Source organism: Sturnira hondurensis, unplaced genomic scaffold (assembly GCF_014824575.4).
Source record: "Sturnira hondurensis isolate 20B ecotype Veracruz unplaced genomic scaffold, ASM1482457v3 Scaffold0010128, whole genome shotgun sequence".
NCBI lineage: Eukaryota > Metazoa > Chordata > Mammalia > Chiroptera > Phyllostomidae > Sturnira > Sturnira hondurensis.
In genome coordinates, this window is record NW_028082759.1 from 11,628,380 (window position 1) to 11,648,164 (window position 19,785).

General features: G+C 37.1%; 1 protein-coding gene across 1 annotated transcript in view; it reads left to right on the plus strand.

Moving 5' to 3' along the window:
* Positions 1-19,785, plus strand: part of LRBA (LPS responsive beige-like anchor protein) — a 522,692-nt gene that overhangs the window by 442,527 nt on the left and 60,380 nt on the right. Inside the window, exon 48 of the mRNA XM_037058420.1 lies at positions 8,427-8,594. Within this exon, the coding sequence (XP_036914315.1) occupies positions 8,427-8,594 (168 nt within the window). The remainder of the gene's footprint in view (positions 1-8,426; positions 8,595-19,785) is intronic.

Below are 19,785 nucleotides of genomic sequence, written 5' to 3' on the forward strand. Positions count from 1 at the left end.
GAGACATTCACATACCCTACCAACCACACTGTATGGTGCTACTTCTGCCAGGCCCTGTATTTCTGTTAGAATTAACAGCCCTAGATCCAAAAAAGGCTTAGGGTTAACTTCAAATCTCTACAAGTCCAAAATATTCATACTAACCTCAAAACAGTTCATCTTTTACCATACAAACGTGTTCCTTCTCCAGTGTGACAAAGGTCCAGAAGGGAAGGCCGGGCGTCACCCCAAACCCCCTCTCCTTCCCCTCTCACATTGGTAATCAGTTGGTGTGCAGACATAGCTTAAATCTTTCCAAAGTCTGTTCCCTCCTCTTCGCCCCACTGCCCCTGTCTGGAGGTGCTCAGTGCACCGCACACTGACTACTGTAGTCATCTTAGAAATGGATGACCTTTTGCCTTCCTACCCACCCTCAGAAGAGACATCGCGCCTTGTTATCCCCAGAATCGAGCACAGAACAGACTCTGTAGTAAGCACTCAATAGATGTTTGTAGATTGGATGTCAGAGCTGCTGATATTAATCAAAAGTTGCAGAATGAAAAAAAGACTCTTAGCCCTACATGTAATGTATGTATATACAATTGCATACACAAAGTGAGTGCAGATGTAATTCTCTGGCTGAACTTGTCAATGCTTGAAACGTTATTCAGCAACTTTTGCATTCGTATTCCTTAGTTTAAGTTTTCAGTGTTTCTTTATTGGGTATTCTTGGAAGTGATGATATAATAAGTATTCTGTTTTGCCAAGGATTTTGATTTGCCAATATAAGTTTTTGGCAGTCAGTCCAGGGGATCATTGGTGCCATGAAGACAGCTCCTTGTTTTTGTCCGGGGTCCCTGTGGGATTAAACTACATCTGGCAGTAAGTAGGGATTTGGGTCTGGCCCTCTTCAAAGGCAAGAGACTGCTAGTATTTATCAGATCTATGTGGATAAGCAAATGGGAAGGGATTAAATTTTGGGGTTTTGTTTTCCTTCCTTTTGTAACTGACTAGAAAATGAACTTCTAGAAGTTCATGTGACAAATTAATACATTTTTTCAGTGGTTGTTGAAGATGGAAGCTTTTTTTTCTTATACCTACATGGATAATTGAGAACTTCAGATTAATATTTTAATTACGTAAGTGTATATTTTAATAACTAGTGTATAGAGAGCCTAACAGCCATTTACAATGCTCAGAATTAATTTTCTAGGGATTTTAACATCCGTGAGTATTAGGGCATCATGGTTGGCATTTGCAGGCTCTTGTTGCCTATTTATCTGTGAGGGAAAGTTGACTCAAAATTACTTTCTGAGGAGAAACTCAGCCCTGTCTCAGGACCGGTCACTGTGCCTTCCCAGTGGAGGTGGACCTGCCTCTTCACAGTTGGGAGAGACTGTTTGCCCTGGGACCCAGTTTAGCTGGTGGTGAAGCCTGTGGCTCTGCGTTTAACTGACAGAACGCAATGGCCACGTTCCAGGTGCTTGTCATGGAGTGTAATCTAGAATTTACCATTCAAAGCCTCACCTAAGAGAAATAATGTTTATGCAGGATTGCCTGAAGAATATGCAGTCTTTCCATTTGTCTGTACTTTAAATCTATCCAGGATTAAGTCAGTCCCTCTGAGAGTCACATACCTGGATTCCATCATATTGCCAAGGGAGGAATTTCTTATCTCAGGAATAGAAATAATGTGTTTTTTTAGGCCATCTGGTTTATTTTTACATTATGGTCATATTTGACTCTTGTAAGTGTTCGTGTCTCTTCCTTTATGTTGCCTGCGAGAAAGTTGAGGGCGGAACACACGGTGCACTTTTAACAAGTCTGCACATTTCATGGTGTGATTTTTATGTACTTCTTACCATTATTTTGGCATTACCTGACATATGTTAAATGCATTTTATCTCGATGACTATGCATTGTCTTGAGCTGTAAATTGTTTTCTGAATGAAGTCATGCAAATGCAGACAAATAATAAAATAGATAAGGCCTATCTGCCCTTTAATTTTATATAGCAGTTCACCATCCATTCTTACAGAATTTTTTAAACCTCCATCTCCCTATGTGTATTATACTATAAATAGTTTAAAATATCTGTATATTATGAATTCCTAGATTTTAGATTAAGAGTGACCTAAGGTTGAAATGTTAATTAAATGTTTTAATGTTCTGTAGCTCTAAAGAAAATAGTTGGATAAAATGTCAGCATATAGGTCTATTTTAAACATTAGAAAAAAATCATCTCCCTGAAAAGGAGGGTAATTGTACAAGTTTGCCTAATCCTTTTGATCTTGGCACACAGCAGTACAGACTTCAGTTGAGATTAAAACTATGAATTTCAAAGGAAACATGGCCTTCAGTGTGTAAAATATATAACAGCTGGTTGACTAGCCCATTTAAAACTACACAATAACAATCGCAGACAGAATGATTCTCCTGCCGAAGATGCACGAGTGCTTGATGGTTATATCAAGATGTGATACTGACTCACGCTTTTCCTTAGTAATGATAGAAATGGAGCAATGAGCGGTGCGCTGTGGCACAAGGTCTCTTCTGCCCAGCAGTTCAAGGGCAGTTTAGATGTGCACGACTCCTTTTAGTGGTTCCTCTGTCTGCTTTTCAGCGCGAACTTCACTGTGTTGTCGACGAAATTTCATTGTTTCTTACTCAGATGTAATTTTTTTCGTAGCATCCAATAGTTGTTTTTCTTTTTTCTTAAATCCTTGATCCTACTTTTCTCCCTTTGGTATTTATGACTTACTGTTGTTAATGTCACAGCCTCCCACATATTTTTTTGCCCTCAGAGTTAAACTTTTCCATATAAGTAGTATAAAATTTGTCTCACATTTTTGTTATATATTTATATTAAGGTAAATATCCGAATTCAGAAGCTTGTAATGTATGGGAGAATGCTAATTCATGTTAGTATATACTTCATCAAAATTTTAATATCTTCATTATTGCATTTCACGTGAACAAGTACTAATTTTAATAGGTTAATTAATACATCTTTTAAAAATGAAGAGTAATATGGGTTTGCCACTTTTGACTAATCCTATTTGGAAAGTACATTTACATTCAGAATTTGTATCTGTTATGAAAAAAATGTTGATTTTTCTGTGACCTTTGTTCTTTGAAAAATTTTGATACAACATAGCAAATTTTTTATTCTTTCCATTTATTTTGAAGAAGGAAATTGTAGGTAACTAAAATTTAGCTAAAGTTACTTAGATTCATCACAAATTCAAAGCCAGCACCGAAGGAGTTAATGTATCTTATTAGGGGGACAGGAAATCTGGCAACTATTGCAGAAACGAGACCTAATGGTGCACACAAACAATTTGTCAGTCTTCTTAAATGTGAATAGCTTTCCGCAAAGTGGCTGCTCTTGCTTTGTTTGAACAGGCTAAACTTTTCCTTTTTGGACTTTAAATCTTAGAAGCGAAATGTGATCCACATATTCAATCAAAATCATTTAATTCAAAGCATATTTTGATTGGAACAAAGTTGACATGGAAAGAAACTCTAGAATAAAAAAGTTGAAAGGACTTTATATCATATATTTAGCAGGAAAATTTGAAACAGTTCTAATTAGGCTGAAAAAAACAGCTTTCTTCAATGTAAATTACAAAGGTCATATATCAATGTTAAGGAAACATTACCACTAGTGTTTGAAATCCAGCACATGCAAACATAACAGACCAGTTCATTTTAAATGTGTGTGTGTATGTGTGTGTGGAAGGCTGTATTACATGTATTTGAAATGAAAAATACTTAAAATTCCGAGTCCATAATGTTGTATATGACATTCTTGCCAATCCAAACATTAACTCCTTTGAAACATATTACTATCTACACTCAAATGAATTTAGACTCTTAATTATAAATACAATTAAAAATGTATGAAACAAATTCTTGTTTTTTTTCCATTGAAAATAAGATTAAATGCATCTTATAATCAAATGTATATTAAGTCAAGAGGGTTAGTCAGTGGTTTTTATTTTATCTGAAACTTACAGATCCATCACCTTGTGTCTCAGAGCCGGAAAGGGCACTCTGGAAGCTGGGGAGTGCGGTGTTGGGTGGGTGTGCAGAAATGTGAGTCTGGGCTGGCTGCATGGACCTCTTTCCTTCTGGTTACACAATTATTTCTACATACAAAGTTTATAGATAATATTGGTTCTTTTTATTTGATTTTTTATGAAGATCATTTGTCTTTTAGATGTCAGTAGCTTTTATTTAGTTGTTTATTTTTTTAATGATGTGGTAGGAGAGCAAAGTTTAAATAAACATTAGTATTAATCTTGGAATTACAAGTATGAGAAGCACAAATAATATACAAGTAAGGTTTCCTGGTCTTGAGGTACACAATTACCATAATTGAAATTGGTAATCTTGATTTTACGTAATTTTTTCCTTTGAGACAATTTGATTGTTTGAAAATAAAAGGAAATTGTTAGTGTATCTCTAAACCATACATTAGATTAAACACATGGTTAATGCCTTTTATTTTTGAATTTTTATTCTCAAATAGCTTTGAATTTCTTGTAAAAAAAAAGCTATTTCTACATCAGTTATTATATTATTTGGCTTCACTATAGGAAACAAGAATAATTTTACACAACATTTGTTATCAATAAATAATTCATTGCCTTAATGGATTAGTTTCACAAAAACATAGATTACATTCTTTCAATGAGATTTATTGTTAGACCCATATTCATATATGTTACAATTATTTCTGACACAGGGTCTTACAAACATGTTAATTGATGAATAATTTACTATTATATTTATAATATTAAAGGGTTAATTTGTTGATGTTTCAAACCAATGAAAGTTACTCATAAGTGTTTGTATTTGACATCCGTATACTGTACTTTTTAGCCTATCTCAAGTGTTCTGGTCTCTGTTTAATAGATCTCATTAAAAAGCAGGTATCAGCCCCCCGACAGTTTGTCAGGACTAATGTGAGTCCCCCTGGGTTGCTCTGACAGTTTGTGTGAGGCTTCGTGGGACGGTCTTTTCATAGTCTTATTTGATCCTTAACAATTGGACATTAGTCACTGATTTATTTTATAATAACTCAGATGAGTTGCATATTATTGTATTGTGTTGGACATTTCAGTGGGTTTTCTTCTTTACAAATTTTACTCAGAACACACATTGGATGTAAATGATGTATTCAGCCCGCTGGGGGAGTACTAAGGGTTGATTGGTTAGTTTGGGAGCAGCACGGGAAGCCTGTTACTATCCCCTGGCTGCAAACCGTATTTAACTCCAGTCTTAATGAGGACTGTCTGTCTGAAAGGCTCGGAAAAATCTCAAATGCTTAGCCTGGCCCTGGCATGCATTTATTTGTTACTAAAAATGTGGATATAAATAAGTATTTTATAAAACGTATTTTTTAAAATCTTAACATATAAAAAAGGAATTTAAAGAATTTTTAATATGTTTTATGATTTATATTGTGTTTTTTGAATCTGAAAAACAGAAGTTATAAAATATAATCTTAGGGTACTCTATTTTGAATTATTTGGATTTTCCTCAGTAATTTTTTGATCTTTGTCTTTACCTCTGCCCTCGGGTCCGTAGTGAGTACATTTGTTTATTATTAAATATTTTTGGTTAGGCAGTTGTCATTCACTGATAAGAATGTTAAAATCATAAACTGACTTTGTACTTAAATGTACTGAAACTTTTTGAAATTCTCTCATATCCTTAGCAGTTGTCTTTTTTTAAAGCTGTAGTATATTGCAGGAAATGCTTGATAACTGCTAATGATATTTTCGTTTAAATTTTTTTTATTTATTCATGAAAGTAATATGTTTATCAACCTCTGGAAAAGATGTTGCCAATAATTCCAAGACAACTGTCAACCCCTCAGGGACTGGCCAGTATGACGGGGGGAGGGGAGGGCTGACCCACACATGACATTGGTCGCCATTGCACGTGTGTTGGGGGCATCCTGTGAGCACACAGTGTCTTTCAGCTCAGCGTTTGTGGTTTACCACGATGCTGTGTTGTCGAGGTGTGCTGGTCTCAGCGTCCAAATCTAAGCAACTGCACCATTTTGAACGTGCGTGAAGAAGTGATCAACATTAGTGAAACTCACAGTTCTTTGTTTGATGGCACATGAAGTAGAATCGCCCGAGTTCTTAGGGCTTTAATATTGAGAAAATGCATTTGTACTGTGTCATTTGCTGAGCCTTCCACAATTTTATAGTCTCAAATCACAGCACCACGGGTACTCAGGAGACTCCTGACTGTTTTATCTTATTAAACAATTTTGAAATCATTAATTTTTAATTAGCTTGGATGTAGGGTTTTTATAGTTTCAATAGTGTGTGTATATGAACTAAATGTCTTTTATTTAAAATACTAGCTAGAGTATTATTTACCTAAATGAGTGAAGGTTCTTCCTGAGAGGACGTGCTGTGAGTTTGCTTTCTATGGCTGCACTTTTTTGTAGATTCAGAGATAGATAGTTTTTCAGCAGTTTATTGACTCAGATTTTGAACAACTAAAAAGGATGTAAGCTTGAGGATATGTATAGGTTCTTCCCTGATTGAAAGTTCTAATTAAGTGAATTGGAGAAAATTAACTGAAATTAGCTGTCAGAAAGTCACATTTAAATGAGTGATGAGCTAGTCTGGCAGTAAACATTTAAATGATATAAATTGCCATTTAAGTGTATGGTTTAATGTTTGTCATGCATTAATGTGACATGAGACTGCAGTGACAATCAAGCAGCTTGCTCTAATTTGAACATATTTAGGGCTTTTGTGTGGAGTGCACTGCACACAAATTAAGACAATTGCTGTTTTTATGTGTCATTTTAAACAAGCTCCCCCCCTGCATTTCTACCCAAGGCCTAAGTTAATGAAACAAACGTATCATTTTGGGGTGTAACTTGCATTAATAGTTCCTGGATTTTTTATTGATTTTTAAATCCATGTACTTTAAATAGGAATTTATTTAAAGTTATTACAAGCCTTTCTCTTCTTATTCAAATGAAATAGGAAACAGTTTTGTGCTCTTAGCTGTTTACTAAATTTATGAGTTTTATAAGAAATCTAAAATAGTAACATTCACAATTGCAACTAAATATTTTTTACTTACATTTCATTTCATTGTGGTGTACTTTGGAATCTGAGAATTGCCTAGCATTTTATTTACAGAATACTTTTTATATTTTAAAGTACATCATATATTCTGAAGCCATGTTAAATATAATTAAAGGAAATATATTTGAATTCATCCAGAAACATCTTTCTTATTCATAGGCATTTATTTTAATAAAGCATATACGTACACAGGTGTACCCCTGTGAACTAATAGGAACTTCTTTTTTCAGGAGATGGTTTATGTCTTACTGGTAGCTTGCTATAGAAGTTAATCAGTTTTGTTTTAAAACCAACAGATTTCTTTTTTATGTTACTGATAACATGGCAAGTCACACCAAACATGATCACAGCCATACACTTACCTAAAAATAAGAATTTCAGTGACATACATTACCTAATTATAACTTGATATACTTCAAATTAATGTTCAGAATTAGAGTTTGAGAGAGCTCTGATTTGCATCAGAGATAAAGTAGTCCGTAATATCAAACTTTCATGTTGGAATAATTTTGAACAATATTAAATCATGTGAATATGAATACTTATCTGAAAAATGAGTCTCTAGTTTTCCTAAAACTCTTCACAATTCTAACTTCATTAGATTCAGTAAATGTTGGTACCTGTTGTGTGCCAGGCGCAGTACTAGTAACTGGCCTTGTAGTGATGAATTGGAAGTGGGTCCTGTGCCCAGCATTTCTGTTAAATACTTATGTTCATTTATTATTTATTGGGCACTGTTATGTTAATGACATCAGATACTTTGGAATCATTTACTATTAGTACCTAAAATAATGATTCAGTAATTATGAGTATCCCTCCCAAGGTCTAATTTGTTGGCATAAAAACTCAGTTGAAATAATAAATGATTTGGTTACCATTGTTGCAGTAAACAACAAAATGTTTATATTTAGAGAAGTTATAAATATTTTAAGTGGATAGGAAGAATGTGATGTTTTCACATTCGCTGTCCCAAAGTGGTCTTTACCTTGTCTGACTTTTCTTCGGAGTATGGATCGTGTGCCCGCCAGATCCTGAGCCACTGGTGTGACCCAGCGCACCAGCCCTGCCCCCACAGAGCTCGCTCACAGAGCGTAGGGTGATGCTGACGTGGTGACCGTGATCCTCTGTTAGAGTTCAGTGTGAGAGTACTGGGAACACTAGTGATTAAGAAGAAGAGAACAGATTCTGATGGGAAAAATCACATCAGAATAAATCTGTTAATAGTAAATTTAACATTAAACTTTACTGCTTATTCTAAATGTCTCTACATGTTTTTAAAATAGAATTCAGCATAATAATACGATCTATGCCCTTTTTCAGGCCCTGGAGAGTGAATTTGTTTCCTGCCAGCTTCACCAGTGGATTGACCTGATTTTTGGCTACAAGCAGCAAGGGCCAGAGGCCGTGCGGTCCCTCAATGTGTTCTACCACCTGACCTACGAAGGCGCTGTCAACCTGAATTCAGTAACGGATCCCGTATTGAGAGAGGTAAGTTGTCTGACTGGGGCTAGCAGGTACCTTTAGCCTACAAGGGGCTGCCTTCCTCAGGCTTTCCTTTTACTGATGATGAAGCTGGAACCACCAGATGGCCGGAGTGACTTAAGCAGGATAACCTTTCAGTTAGCGACTTGGTTGGGACTGGAACCCAGGACTTTCCTCCAACAAAATGTTTGAGTATAAAATGAGAGCTTTTGTTTCCTTTGTTTCCTTTGTTTCTTCCAGTCACTTTATTCATTTTTTGTCGTTGTTGACACTACTACAGATGTCCCCCATTTCACCTCCCTTGTTCCCCAAATTCCATCTGTCCCCCATCCTGCCCATGACCTTCGCCACATTGTTGTCCACGGGCCATGCATATCAGCGTGTATGTTCTTTGGCTAATCTCTTTCAGTTTGAACCTATTAAGGGATAATCAACTTACAATTTTTATAGCTTTAAAGACTACTTACTAATTTAAAGTATTAGGAAAAACTTATTAAATAAGATTGTAAGCATAAATCTATTTCAATGTCATAACACATATTTATATACCTCTCATATGATGCATGAAAGTGCATGTGTAACTACATAGAAGTTAATAGTAGGACGAAGTCTAGAACTTGCATACATCGTCAAACTGGTAGATGTGACTGTTTGTCTTTCTTGTTTGTTTTCTTACATAACATACTCAAGAATGTTTTTGAGAAATATAGGATTCACCAAAAAGTCTGTGTATAATCTTGCTTTTTTTCTTATTGTTTTTATCCAAATATGCATCTTCCTGATTGTCACATACATCCCATGAAAAGATTTTACAGGTGAACAGGTATCACTTTAAATATCTGTATAGTCTTAGGGCAGGACCGTATTTTAAGAGACCCGAGCTTTGATTCATAGGGAAAGGTGCACATCACTTCAGAGGGCACATTACTTGTACCAGGTAAGGCTTGTCATTTTTCACCAGTACTTGGCGCATTTTCTTACAATTCGAAGTATGACCTGGTCATGTTGACTGTATGTAATAAGTATGTAATGTGTATATAACACAGAGGTAACCGTATTTGCCAGTATGTATTATCACCTGATTTATTTGCTAGATTAAATATTGTGTTAGCAATGTTTGAATAGTGCTACTTTGTTCTGTAAGTGTCCACAATTCTTCATCGGATATACCACATTTTTTATTTTTCATATTCCCTCATATCAGTGATTTTCAACCTCTTCCATTTCATGGCACATATACGCTAATTACTAAAATTCTTAAGCACACCAAAAATATATTTTTTGCCAATATGACCAAAAAATGGTATAATTTTAATTTTTTCACACCATATAGCCGTTGTTGTGTTGGCTCTTGTCTTTTTTTTTTTTTTTAATTTGAAGTTTGACAACAAAACAAGCAAACTATAACCAAAGACACTGAAATAGAGAACAGGCTGACAGTGTCCCTAGGGGAGACAGGAGGGAATTTCAGGGAGAAAGGGGAAGGTTTTACAGGAACAAGTATAAAAGACACATGGACAAAAACTAGGGTGGGGGTGGAGCCCTGGCTGGTGTAGCTCAGTGGATTGAGCACGGGCCTGTGAACCAGACTCTCGAGGTTCGATTCCCAGTCAGGGCACACGCCTGGGTTGCAGGCCAGTTCCTGGCAGGGGCCAGTTCCAAGCAGGGGATGCATGAGAAGCAACCATACATTGATGTTTCTCTTCCTCTCTCCTTCCCTTCCTCTCTAAAGATAAATAAATAAAATATTTTTTTAAAAATTAGGGGGGTGGAAATGGAAGGGAGGGGGAATGGCCGGGTGGGTGGGCTGGGATGGGAGCAAAAGACAGAAAACTGTACATGAACAACAATTTAAAATTTAAAAAAATAATAAATAAACATCATGATCAATAAAAAAATTCCCAAACATGGAATAAATAAAAACATTTCTTTAAAATAAACAAACAAATGAACAAACAAACAAATAAATAAAATTGAAGTTTGACCATCTAAGGGAAAAGAGGTCAGTGCCCCTGACTAAATAGTCAGGCATTGTGTATTTTAAAAACTCTTGGGGAACTCTGGTTGAAAATCTCTGCATTATAGTAATTACCCATATCTTCTACATAACTGAAATCATATATGTCAGATTTTAAAATCTCCTGTTTTACTTAACATACTGGCATGTATTATGTTGCTCTATAATCTGTATAGTTTTCTTTTTGAAATCCCATAATATCCTATAGAATTGCTTTGAAAATGTACTTAACACTGTTTCTCCCAATATGGGATCCTTTTTTAAAAAAATATTTTATTCCTTCATTCATTGATTCATTCATTCATTTATTTTAAGAGGGGAAGGGAAGGAGGGAGAGAGGGAGACAAACATCAATGTGTGGTTGCCTCTCATGCTCCCCCTACTGGGGACCTGGCTCGCAACCCAGGCATGTGCGGACTAGGAATTGTACCAGCGACCCCTTGCTTCACAGGTGGGCACTCTATCCACTTGGCCACACAAGCCCAGGGTAGTATCTTTTTTTTTTTAAACTTTTCTGTTGGTATGTTCAAGGTAATATAGCTGTCTCTTTCACTTCATTAAAGTTTGTGCAACATTTGCACGGTAAAAGATGGCTCAAAGCCTGTATCTGTGTTGCCTCTAGTTACAAAGTAAAACATTGAATTAGCTGGTTGGCTCCTCTGTAGAGCAACCTGCATAATTGGCTCTTTGTTTTTATTCTGGATTGCCCACGTTCTTCCTCACACACACCAATGATTAACCAAAGGAATTTGCCATGTACTATTTACAGTATTATCTAAAAGAGCCTGGTTTGGTGGAACTTTCTGCAGTGATGGAAATGTCCGTTGTGTCTGCACTGTCCAGTATGGTAACCACTAGTCATGTGGGAATTCTGTGTTTGAGTGGCTAGTGTGACTGAGGAACTGAATGTTTAGTTTTAGTTAACTCAAAATAGGCACATGTAGCTAGTGGCTACCATATTAGGCAGTGGACATCTAGAAGACTTTCGTTTATCTTTGCTTATCATATTTTCTGTGTCCAGATTTAGGGCATGTGGTCAGAGAGTGGAACAATAAGTATTTGTTAAATTAACCTTGTAGAATATTTGAGATTGGACATACTCCATTTAGACATTAGATGTGTAGTTGAAAGGTACGTGTAACCTGTATTTTTCTCTCACCTAAGCTAACATATTATGACTTCCAATAATGTTTTATTGTCGTACATAAATATACCACATAATTTACCATTTTGTCCATTTTTTAGTGTATAGTGGTTCAGTGGCATTGCGTATCCTCACAGGGTTGCACAACTATCACTACCGTTCATCTCCAGAAGAGTTGCACCTTCCCAAGCTGAGCGTCTCTCTGCTTTAAACCATCACTCTGTATTCTCCCTGCCCTCAGCCCCTGCTAATCACCATTCTAGTCTGTCTAGGAATTTGACTACACTAGCTACATCTTAGCAGTGGAATCATAAGTATTTGTATCTATGTGACTGACTTATGTCATTTGATGTAATGTCCTCATGATTTGACCATATTGTAGCGTGTGTCTGAACTTCCTCTTTTTGAGGCTGAATAATAGTCCGTTGTATGTGTACCCCACGCTTTGTTTAGCCCTTCATTTGTCCATGGACAAACAAACATTGTTTCTACCTTCAGGCCTTTATGGGTAATGCTGCTATAAACATTGGCGTATCAGTGTAAGTTTAAGTCCTATTTTTAGTTCTTTTGGATATATACTCAGAAGCGGAGTTGCTAGATAATACAGTAATTTTATGTGTAACTTTTTGAGGAACTGCACTAACAAACAGGTTTTTAGTATTTATTTTTCATGATCAACATTTGCTAAAGACTATTTAAAACTTTTAAGTTTCTTTGGCTTTCCCCTCCCCACAACCCCAATTAGTTAATACCATCAGCAGATTAACTTTGACTGCAGCATTTTCCATTCTTCCCACCCTCATTCATTTTTATATTATGTACTATATAAACATATTATATATTAGACCCAGCATTCATTCTAAAAACATGGCCTATTATCTTCTAAGAAAGGTAGGTACTTGCTGTTCTTCAAAGAATATATAACTTTATCACTTAGTACTACTTATATATATTTATATAACTTACAAATCTTTCTCAATCTTGCTAAAACAAATGCGATAATCTTCCATTACAGCCATTCCATATCACAGTGCTAAATCCTGTGGCACAGTGCAGTGTGGTACAGTGTAGTAAGCAGACAAACATACAAGCCAACCAGTAAGTGTGGATTTGATTCCCAGCCCTGATGTCTAGTAGTTCTATGGCACGCATCTGCCTGAGACTCTGTTTCCATCATGTGTAGGATTGGTGCGATAGTGCCCACCCCACCGAGGATTATATGAGATCTAATGTATGTTCAGTGCCTGGATGGTCCCTGTGCCATCATAAGCACTCAGCACGTGTTTCTTCCTTCCCTTATGTTGCTCAGTGTTAAACCCCTGGGTTAGGAAGCACAACTATAAAAAGAATATGAATTGCTGATTGCATCCTAGAAAGAATCATAGAATGTTAACACTAGAGAAGTTATTAGAGACTGTTTCCTAGAAGATACAGGCAGAGTTCAATGTAAAGCGAAGCAAGGGAAAAACAGAAAACAAATATAGGCCATTAATTTATTCATGCTTAACAACTCTTTACTAAATCTAAGTTATGGAATAGGTTAAGGGGTTGACAGGCCCTGCCCTCACCTGGGAATTTACTGTCCAGTGGGGGAAGCTGGGGAAGGAAGGAAATGTAGGGCACCGTGATGAATTTGGCATGGGGACAAGTACACGGTGTGTATGTGCGAGAAGAGAGGATAGGCACTGCACCCAGGCGGGCAGAATCCCGGCCTGTTTTCTGGGAAATGAGAGGCTGGAGCAGTAGCGTGAGAGGTGAATAAGAATATTGGGTAGAGTCATGAGCAAAGGCCATCCACACAGAAGAAACTGCCTAAGCTTCCTATGCATAGATGGAAGAGGTCATGGCTGGGAAACGAAGTGGCCCAATGTGATAAGGTGAGAGAGTGAGACAAGAGCCAGACCGCAAGGGCCTTCAATGCCATGAAAAGTCATTTTAACTGTGTTACAAGGCAGCAGATTGAAGGCTGAAGGTTGGTTACATAACCACATGTATGTGTTAGGACATGTCTAGGAGAAGATTGAAGCTATAAGAACTGAAAAGTTCTGCCCTGACTAGGTATCTCAGTTGGTTAAAGCATTGTCCCAATATGCCAAGGTTGTGGTTTCGATCCCTGGTCAGGGCACATACAAGAATCAACCAATTAATGCACCAATAAGTGAAACAACAAATCTATGTTTCTCTTTTCTTCTCCACCCTTCCTTTCCCTCTTTCTCTCTCTTTCTCTGTCAAATCAATAAATTTTAAAAAGGACTAAAAAGTATCCATTGGGTTATTCTCAGAGTTCTTGGAGATTTTAAAGAAAGCAGCTTAGAAGGTGTAGGACTGTTGTGAATGGTTAGTAAACAAGTAAACACAGTGAGAAAGGAAGTAATTGAAGGGCGGATTTTTAATAGCTTTATTGATATTTGGCTCACATACGATACGATTCACCCACTTAAAGTGTCTGATACAATAGTTTCTAGTATATTTACAGTTTTACAAGCATCACCACAATGTAATTTTAAAACATTTTCATTACCACAATGAGAAACCTCACACCCATTAGCTGCCATTTTTTTTTGAGGATATAGGTTTGCATTTATTTTACTAAAAGCTTCCCATCCCCTCCAGCACCACCTTCTGTATACTGGGGGAGAGTTCTGACCCCTCCCTTTCAAATGGGGAGAGGAAAAACCTAAACTGAATTTTTTAAAGAACTTTCAGAGGTTTTTTTTAATGGAGAGATATTTGACCATGTTTCTGTGTTACTGAAAACATCCAAAAAAACAGGAAAGGTGCCAAGCATACAGGAAGGAAAGCATATAATAGGCTACCATGCTCTACATGGAAAGGAAAGAAACAAAATCCAGAACACAGAGGTAGGCACTGGACCGCAGGGCATCGTGCTGCCCTGTCTGAGATGAAAGAGAAGAAGGTTCACCTGGGGACATGTGAGCAAATGCGCCTGAGCGAGGCGGACAGGCAACAAGACTAGGAGGGTTCGTACCGAAGGTGAGATAGTACTTATGGACATGTGCCTAACACAGTGGTGGATTTTTAACAGAGTCCCAGTAATAAATAAGTAATTATTTCCTTCCCGTGCGGTTTTCCTGTGTTCTCAACAGCAGGAGGCTGGGCATAGGAAAAGCTGAATAGAGAAGGTGTGTGTGTAAGAGTGCATGGGCAAAGTATATATGGGGTGGGACAGTGGGAGCGAGGGTTGTGCCATGGAAGTATGCGGAATGCATAACAAGGCTGCAAGTGGGAGGGTGATTGATGGAATTGTCAAAGGGATACTGCCCACGAGGTGCATCGAGGCTAGTTTGGATAAGAAAGGGTTGATGTCCTGGGACAGTTTATTCTTTAACGACAAATACTCATTATGTTCAAGGTGCTAAAGATGTAGAGATTAACAAGAAAATCAGGAGCTCCCTTTCTAACGGGGTGCACAGAAAATCAACAGTAAAGACTAATTTTATTCATGATAGTGATAGGAAGAAAATAAGGCTGGCTGAGGGCATTCAGAGTGACTTGGGAGTAGGCATGGGACAGACCGCCTCTGCCTTCATTCACACACACTGATTCCTGCTAAACTTAGGGAGTGAAATGAAGCTGTACAGGGAGACCCAGGGAGGCAGGTCCCACTGCTCTAACCCTGGCCAGCCACATGCCTGTGACCTGCCCCCTTTCACCCCCACGGCCTGGACAGCCTCCAGGTGAAGTCTAGTCACAGGCTCCTGCCAGCTATCAAACTCCCAGTATTGCCATCATCTAGTTTACTCCCCACCCCCACCTTCAGGCATCTTTTCTTCAGAATCCTGTCCCTCTGAAATGCCTTAACATGAATAAATTTGTGCATATACTTGACTTACATTAAAACATTATTTCTGCAAAAGCACAGTAATGGTACCAGCATAGATTTGTGCCCTTCCAGTATTAAAGGCAGACTAGACTAATTTCTGTTCTGCAGCTATACATTATGCATGTCTGTTCACTACTATATTTTTAATTTAGTTTGGGACACTTAACATGTTCACAGTCATACCCAGAGGCAAGTTGTCTACATGCAAGACTCATCCCCCCCTTCTACTTGGGGAAAGCTGTATTCCTCTTGAGAAACTTTTATTCTAGAGCGAGTGGTTAATACATATGGCGTAGTAAGTAATCATAAAAATAATCTCTCTATAAAAAAAGCACTAAACGCAAGAAATAATAACCATAAGAAGACAAAGAGTAATCAGAGAAACAGCCTGCAGCACATTAAACTTTTATGTTGTTTTTAATTTTTAGAAAACAGCTGGGTTATCAATATATAACAATGCCTGCATTTGCATATATCATAGCAGAAAGAATTATTTTTCAGGCAAATATGCTAATTTTTCCAACTAAAGGATATATCCTTCTCTTCAGCTGTTTATTCTAACAGACCTCTTTACCGTCCTTTATGTCTGTCTGTTTGGTACTATTTTTTCCTTCTAGACAGTTACCATTTTTTAAAAATTTATTCTGTTTTCTTAGCATGACACTCTTTTTTCTTGTTTTGAATTTTTTTTTATTGAGGTATTATATTTCTCTGGTCAGGTATCTCAGCTGGTTAGAGCATCGTCCCGGTACACCACGGGTGCAGGTTGAATCCCTGGTCAGAGCAGATGCAAGAGTCAACCGATGAATGTGTAAATAAGCGGAACAACAAATCTCTTCCTCCCTCCCTCCCTCCCTCTTTAGAAAAATTGAGTTATAATTGACATACATTATATTAGTTTCAGATGTACAACCTAAGGATTTGATATTTGTATATATTGCAAACTGATCACCATAATAAGTCTAGTTACCATCCATAATCATGCATAGTTACACATTTTTTCCTATGATGAGTACGTATATTCTTTTATAGTCAGGGCACAAAAAGTAATAAACACTGGTTATTTTCTGATTATCAGTCCCACTGAATTTGGTTTGACTCATTCACTTATCTTCCTTCATACTCAGCAGATGTATGAAGATCTTATCAACCTTTTCTAACACCATTTCAAAAACCCTAAAATCCAAGGAAAGAAAAAATTTAAAAAAAAGAGAAAATAGGGTAATTGTATTCTAGATTAAACATTAGAATAAATATTTGTATTAAAGGAAAAAACCTTAAAAATCCAAATTCACCAAATAAGTGCATGGTGAATTGAATATTAATTTTGTAAAGTACAGTAACATAAGTGTTTTTCATAAATAATTTAGTTACTATGTTTAGAATATAATTGTATTTGTAGGCATGATTTCTAGAACAATTTTGTATTCTTATCTAGAATGTGTGTATCTTGCCAATTCTGATATAAATGATATTTGCTATCTCCAGCAGTTGAGCCGTTATCAAGCCCTTAGTATAAAACAGTTCATTGGTAGAGTTTTAGTAGGTCAGATATAAGTTTTTAAAAGATTGTATGTAGTGATGTGCTCTGAGTGGTTTTAAAATTGTGAGCATACTGACATCCTCTGAGTGAGATGTGCGCACTCTACATCAAAGCACAAGGGAGGAGCAGCCTATCAGGTTAAGGGAGTAATAATCGTCTGAACATAGAGCTTAAGAAATGAGGAGTTAAGTTGGTGAAGCAATAGAAAGTAGAGGGGAATTCAAGACAGAGCATACAGCATGTGGGAAGGACATCAGTTAAGGCTCTGTGACTAAAAAAGACCATGTGGTGGGTGGAGAAGGCATAAGAAGTTGGTGATGAAGAACAGAGAGGTTGCGGTGCCGCCAAAACATATTTGGGAGCCATTTATGTCTGTCTGTCATTAGTCTGAGCCACCATGATCATCTCTACTCTAGGCTGGTATTGGTGGATCTGATCACTTTTTTCTACCCTTACCCACCTACAGTCGACCTGCTAAAGACTGCCAAAGCGAATATTAAACTGTAAATCAGATCATGTCGTTCTTCTACTCAAACCTTCCTATTTCACATTAAACATAGAATAAAATCCTGCTCAATCTGTAGGATCTGGCCCCTGCTTACATCTCTGTATCACACAGTGCTATTTTCTTCATTCACGTGCCCTCTCCCACTGACCTTCTTTCTGTTCCTGTCCATCTGAAGGTTGTCACTGACTGAGCACCTTCTTAGGATAGCCACTCACTGTGACTGTGCCAGATTGTCCCCTGTTAGCCCCTTGTCCTGCATGCCTCAGCTCAGAGGTCATCTCTTCAGAGAGGACCTGCCTTCACACATACAGTCCAGTTATCTTTCTGTTATTAGTTTTAACTTAGTGTGGAGTGAAAGCATGTGGTATAGATGATATAAATTCTTTGAAATCCATTGAGACTTGACTCACGTTGGGAACAGGCACTGTTTATAAATGCCCATGTGTGCTTGGCAAATGGGGTGGTTCTGCCGTTGTTCGTAGAGGCCATTTTGCAGTAAGACACTGAAGAAACAAGTGAGGAGTATAATTAGAGACTGTGATTTTTATTGATATTACTCATTGTTCCATGCTGTTTGACCTTAAAGAACTCCATATTGCTCTTCTTTTTCACTTGTTAGGCCCTTTTCATCTTTCTCCTCTTTCTCCCCCACCCTGCCAGTCGTCACTTCTTGTTCCCGTGTCAAGCGTGTCTGTCTACCTTTGGGGCCCCAGCCCTCCCACTCCGTAATGTATCGTTTCTTAGATGTGGCAGTCTGAGAAACCAAACAACCAGATTTGGTAGAACTACAATAAAGGTAAAATAGACAAGGTTCAGTTACTTTACCAGATATAAAAACACTAGCGACAGTAATCTGCATGTGTTCTGGTGAAGGGACTCAGAGTCCCATGGAGCACAGCAGAGCTTCCAGAAATAGACAAATCACACAGGGGAGCATGTGATGAAGGTGGTGTCTTGAGTGGCTGGGAAAAGGCTTTCTTACTCAGTATGTGACATGAGGCAGCTAGTGAATCGTTTAGAATAGAAATTAATTCAGATCCCTGTTTCACATCTTAAAGTGAAAGAAATTAAAATTAAATTACATGTATTTGTTTGGAATAAATAATGTTATAAATATAAAAAGTGAAACTAGGCAACTTAGAAGACAACATAGCTGAGTAGTTTTATAATCTTGAAATGGAGAAGGTCCATTTGGTAAGTCTGATATCAAAACCAAAGGTCAATAAGAAAATTGATGTATTTGGCTACATAAAAACTAAAGTTTTGTACATCCAGAAAAACAACAAATAACACAGTTCCAGAGCAGATAATCCACAAAAGATGAAATACACCACAAATGAAAATGGTAAGCCCTCCCTAGTAATCAACTTAAAATTCAACAGAATTTTTGTCTATGGAATCACCTAAAATAGAACAATGAAAATTTCTAATGTAGGCTAGAGAACAGACATTGTCATATATTTGATGAGGCTCAAAGTAGGGTCAGTCTCTCTAATAATCTCAGTTTTTAAAATGCACGTGTACTTATTTACTTAGCACTTAACCAAAAGGAATAACTGAGCAAGTATGCAAAAAAAAAAGTTCAATTGTATAGTTGTTTTTTTTAAAAAATACATAAATGTCTAACAATATAGAACTGGTTTCATAAATATTGATTAGTGCATACAGGGAACTGCTATGTGACCTCAGAAATATGTCTGCATGCATTGCCATGGGACAGTGTTGTGCTGTGTTACAGTGAAAAACAGATTGTGTCATGAAACATAAAACACAAATTTTGTAAGTGTATGTGTGTGCATGTATGGCCAGTGTAGCCAAAGATGGCCATTATCTTTGGTTAGTGAGATCATGGAATTCTTTCATTTGCTACTTTCTGTTTCACTTTAAAATCAAGGGGAAAGAGCCAACCCACAAGTCTTTCTTTTGAGAGGAGAGTCTCTCTTGAAAACCTGAATGTTGAAACCTGAATGTGAAGATAAGGATACTGAGTTTGCTTTCAGCTTGTTGGAGATCTACTGTGATTATTTTCTGGTTTCCAGCCATGTTCAGTGTTGCCAGGACAGTGACTTTGTATAATGATCTTTATGTAACTTTGATAAAGATGAAGGAATTGATTATTTCTTAACTTTCATTTCACTCAC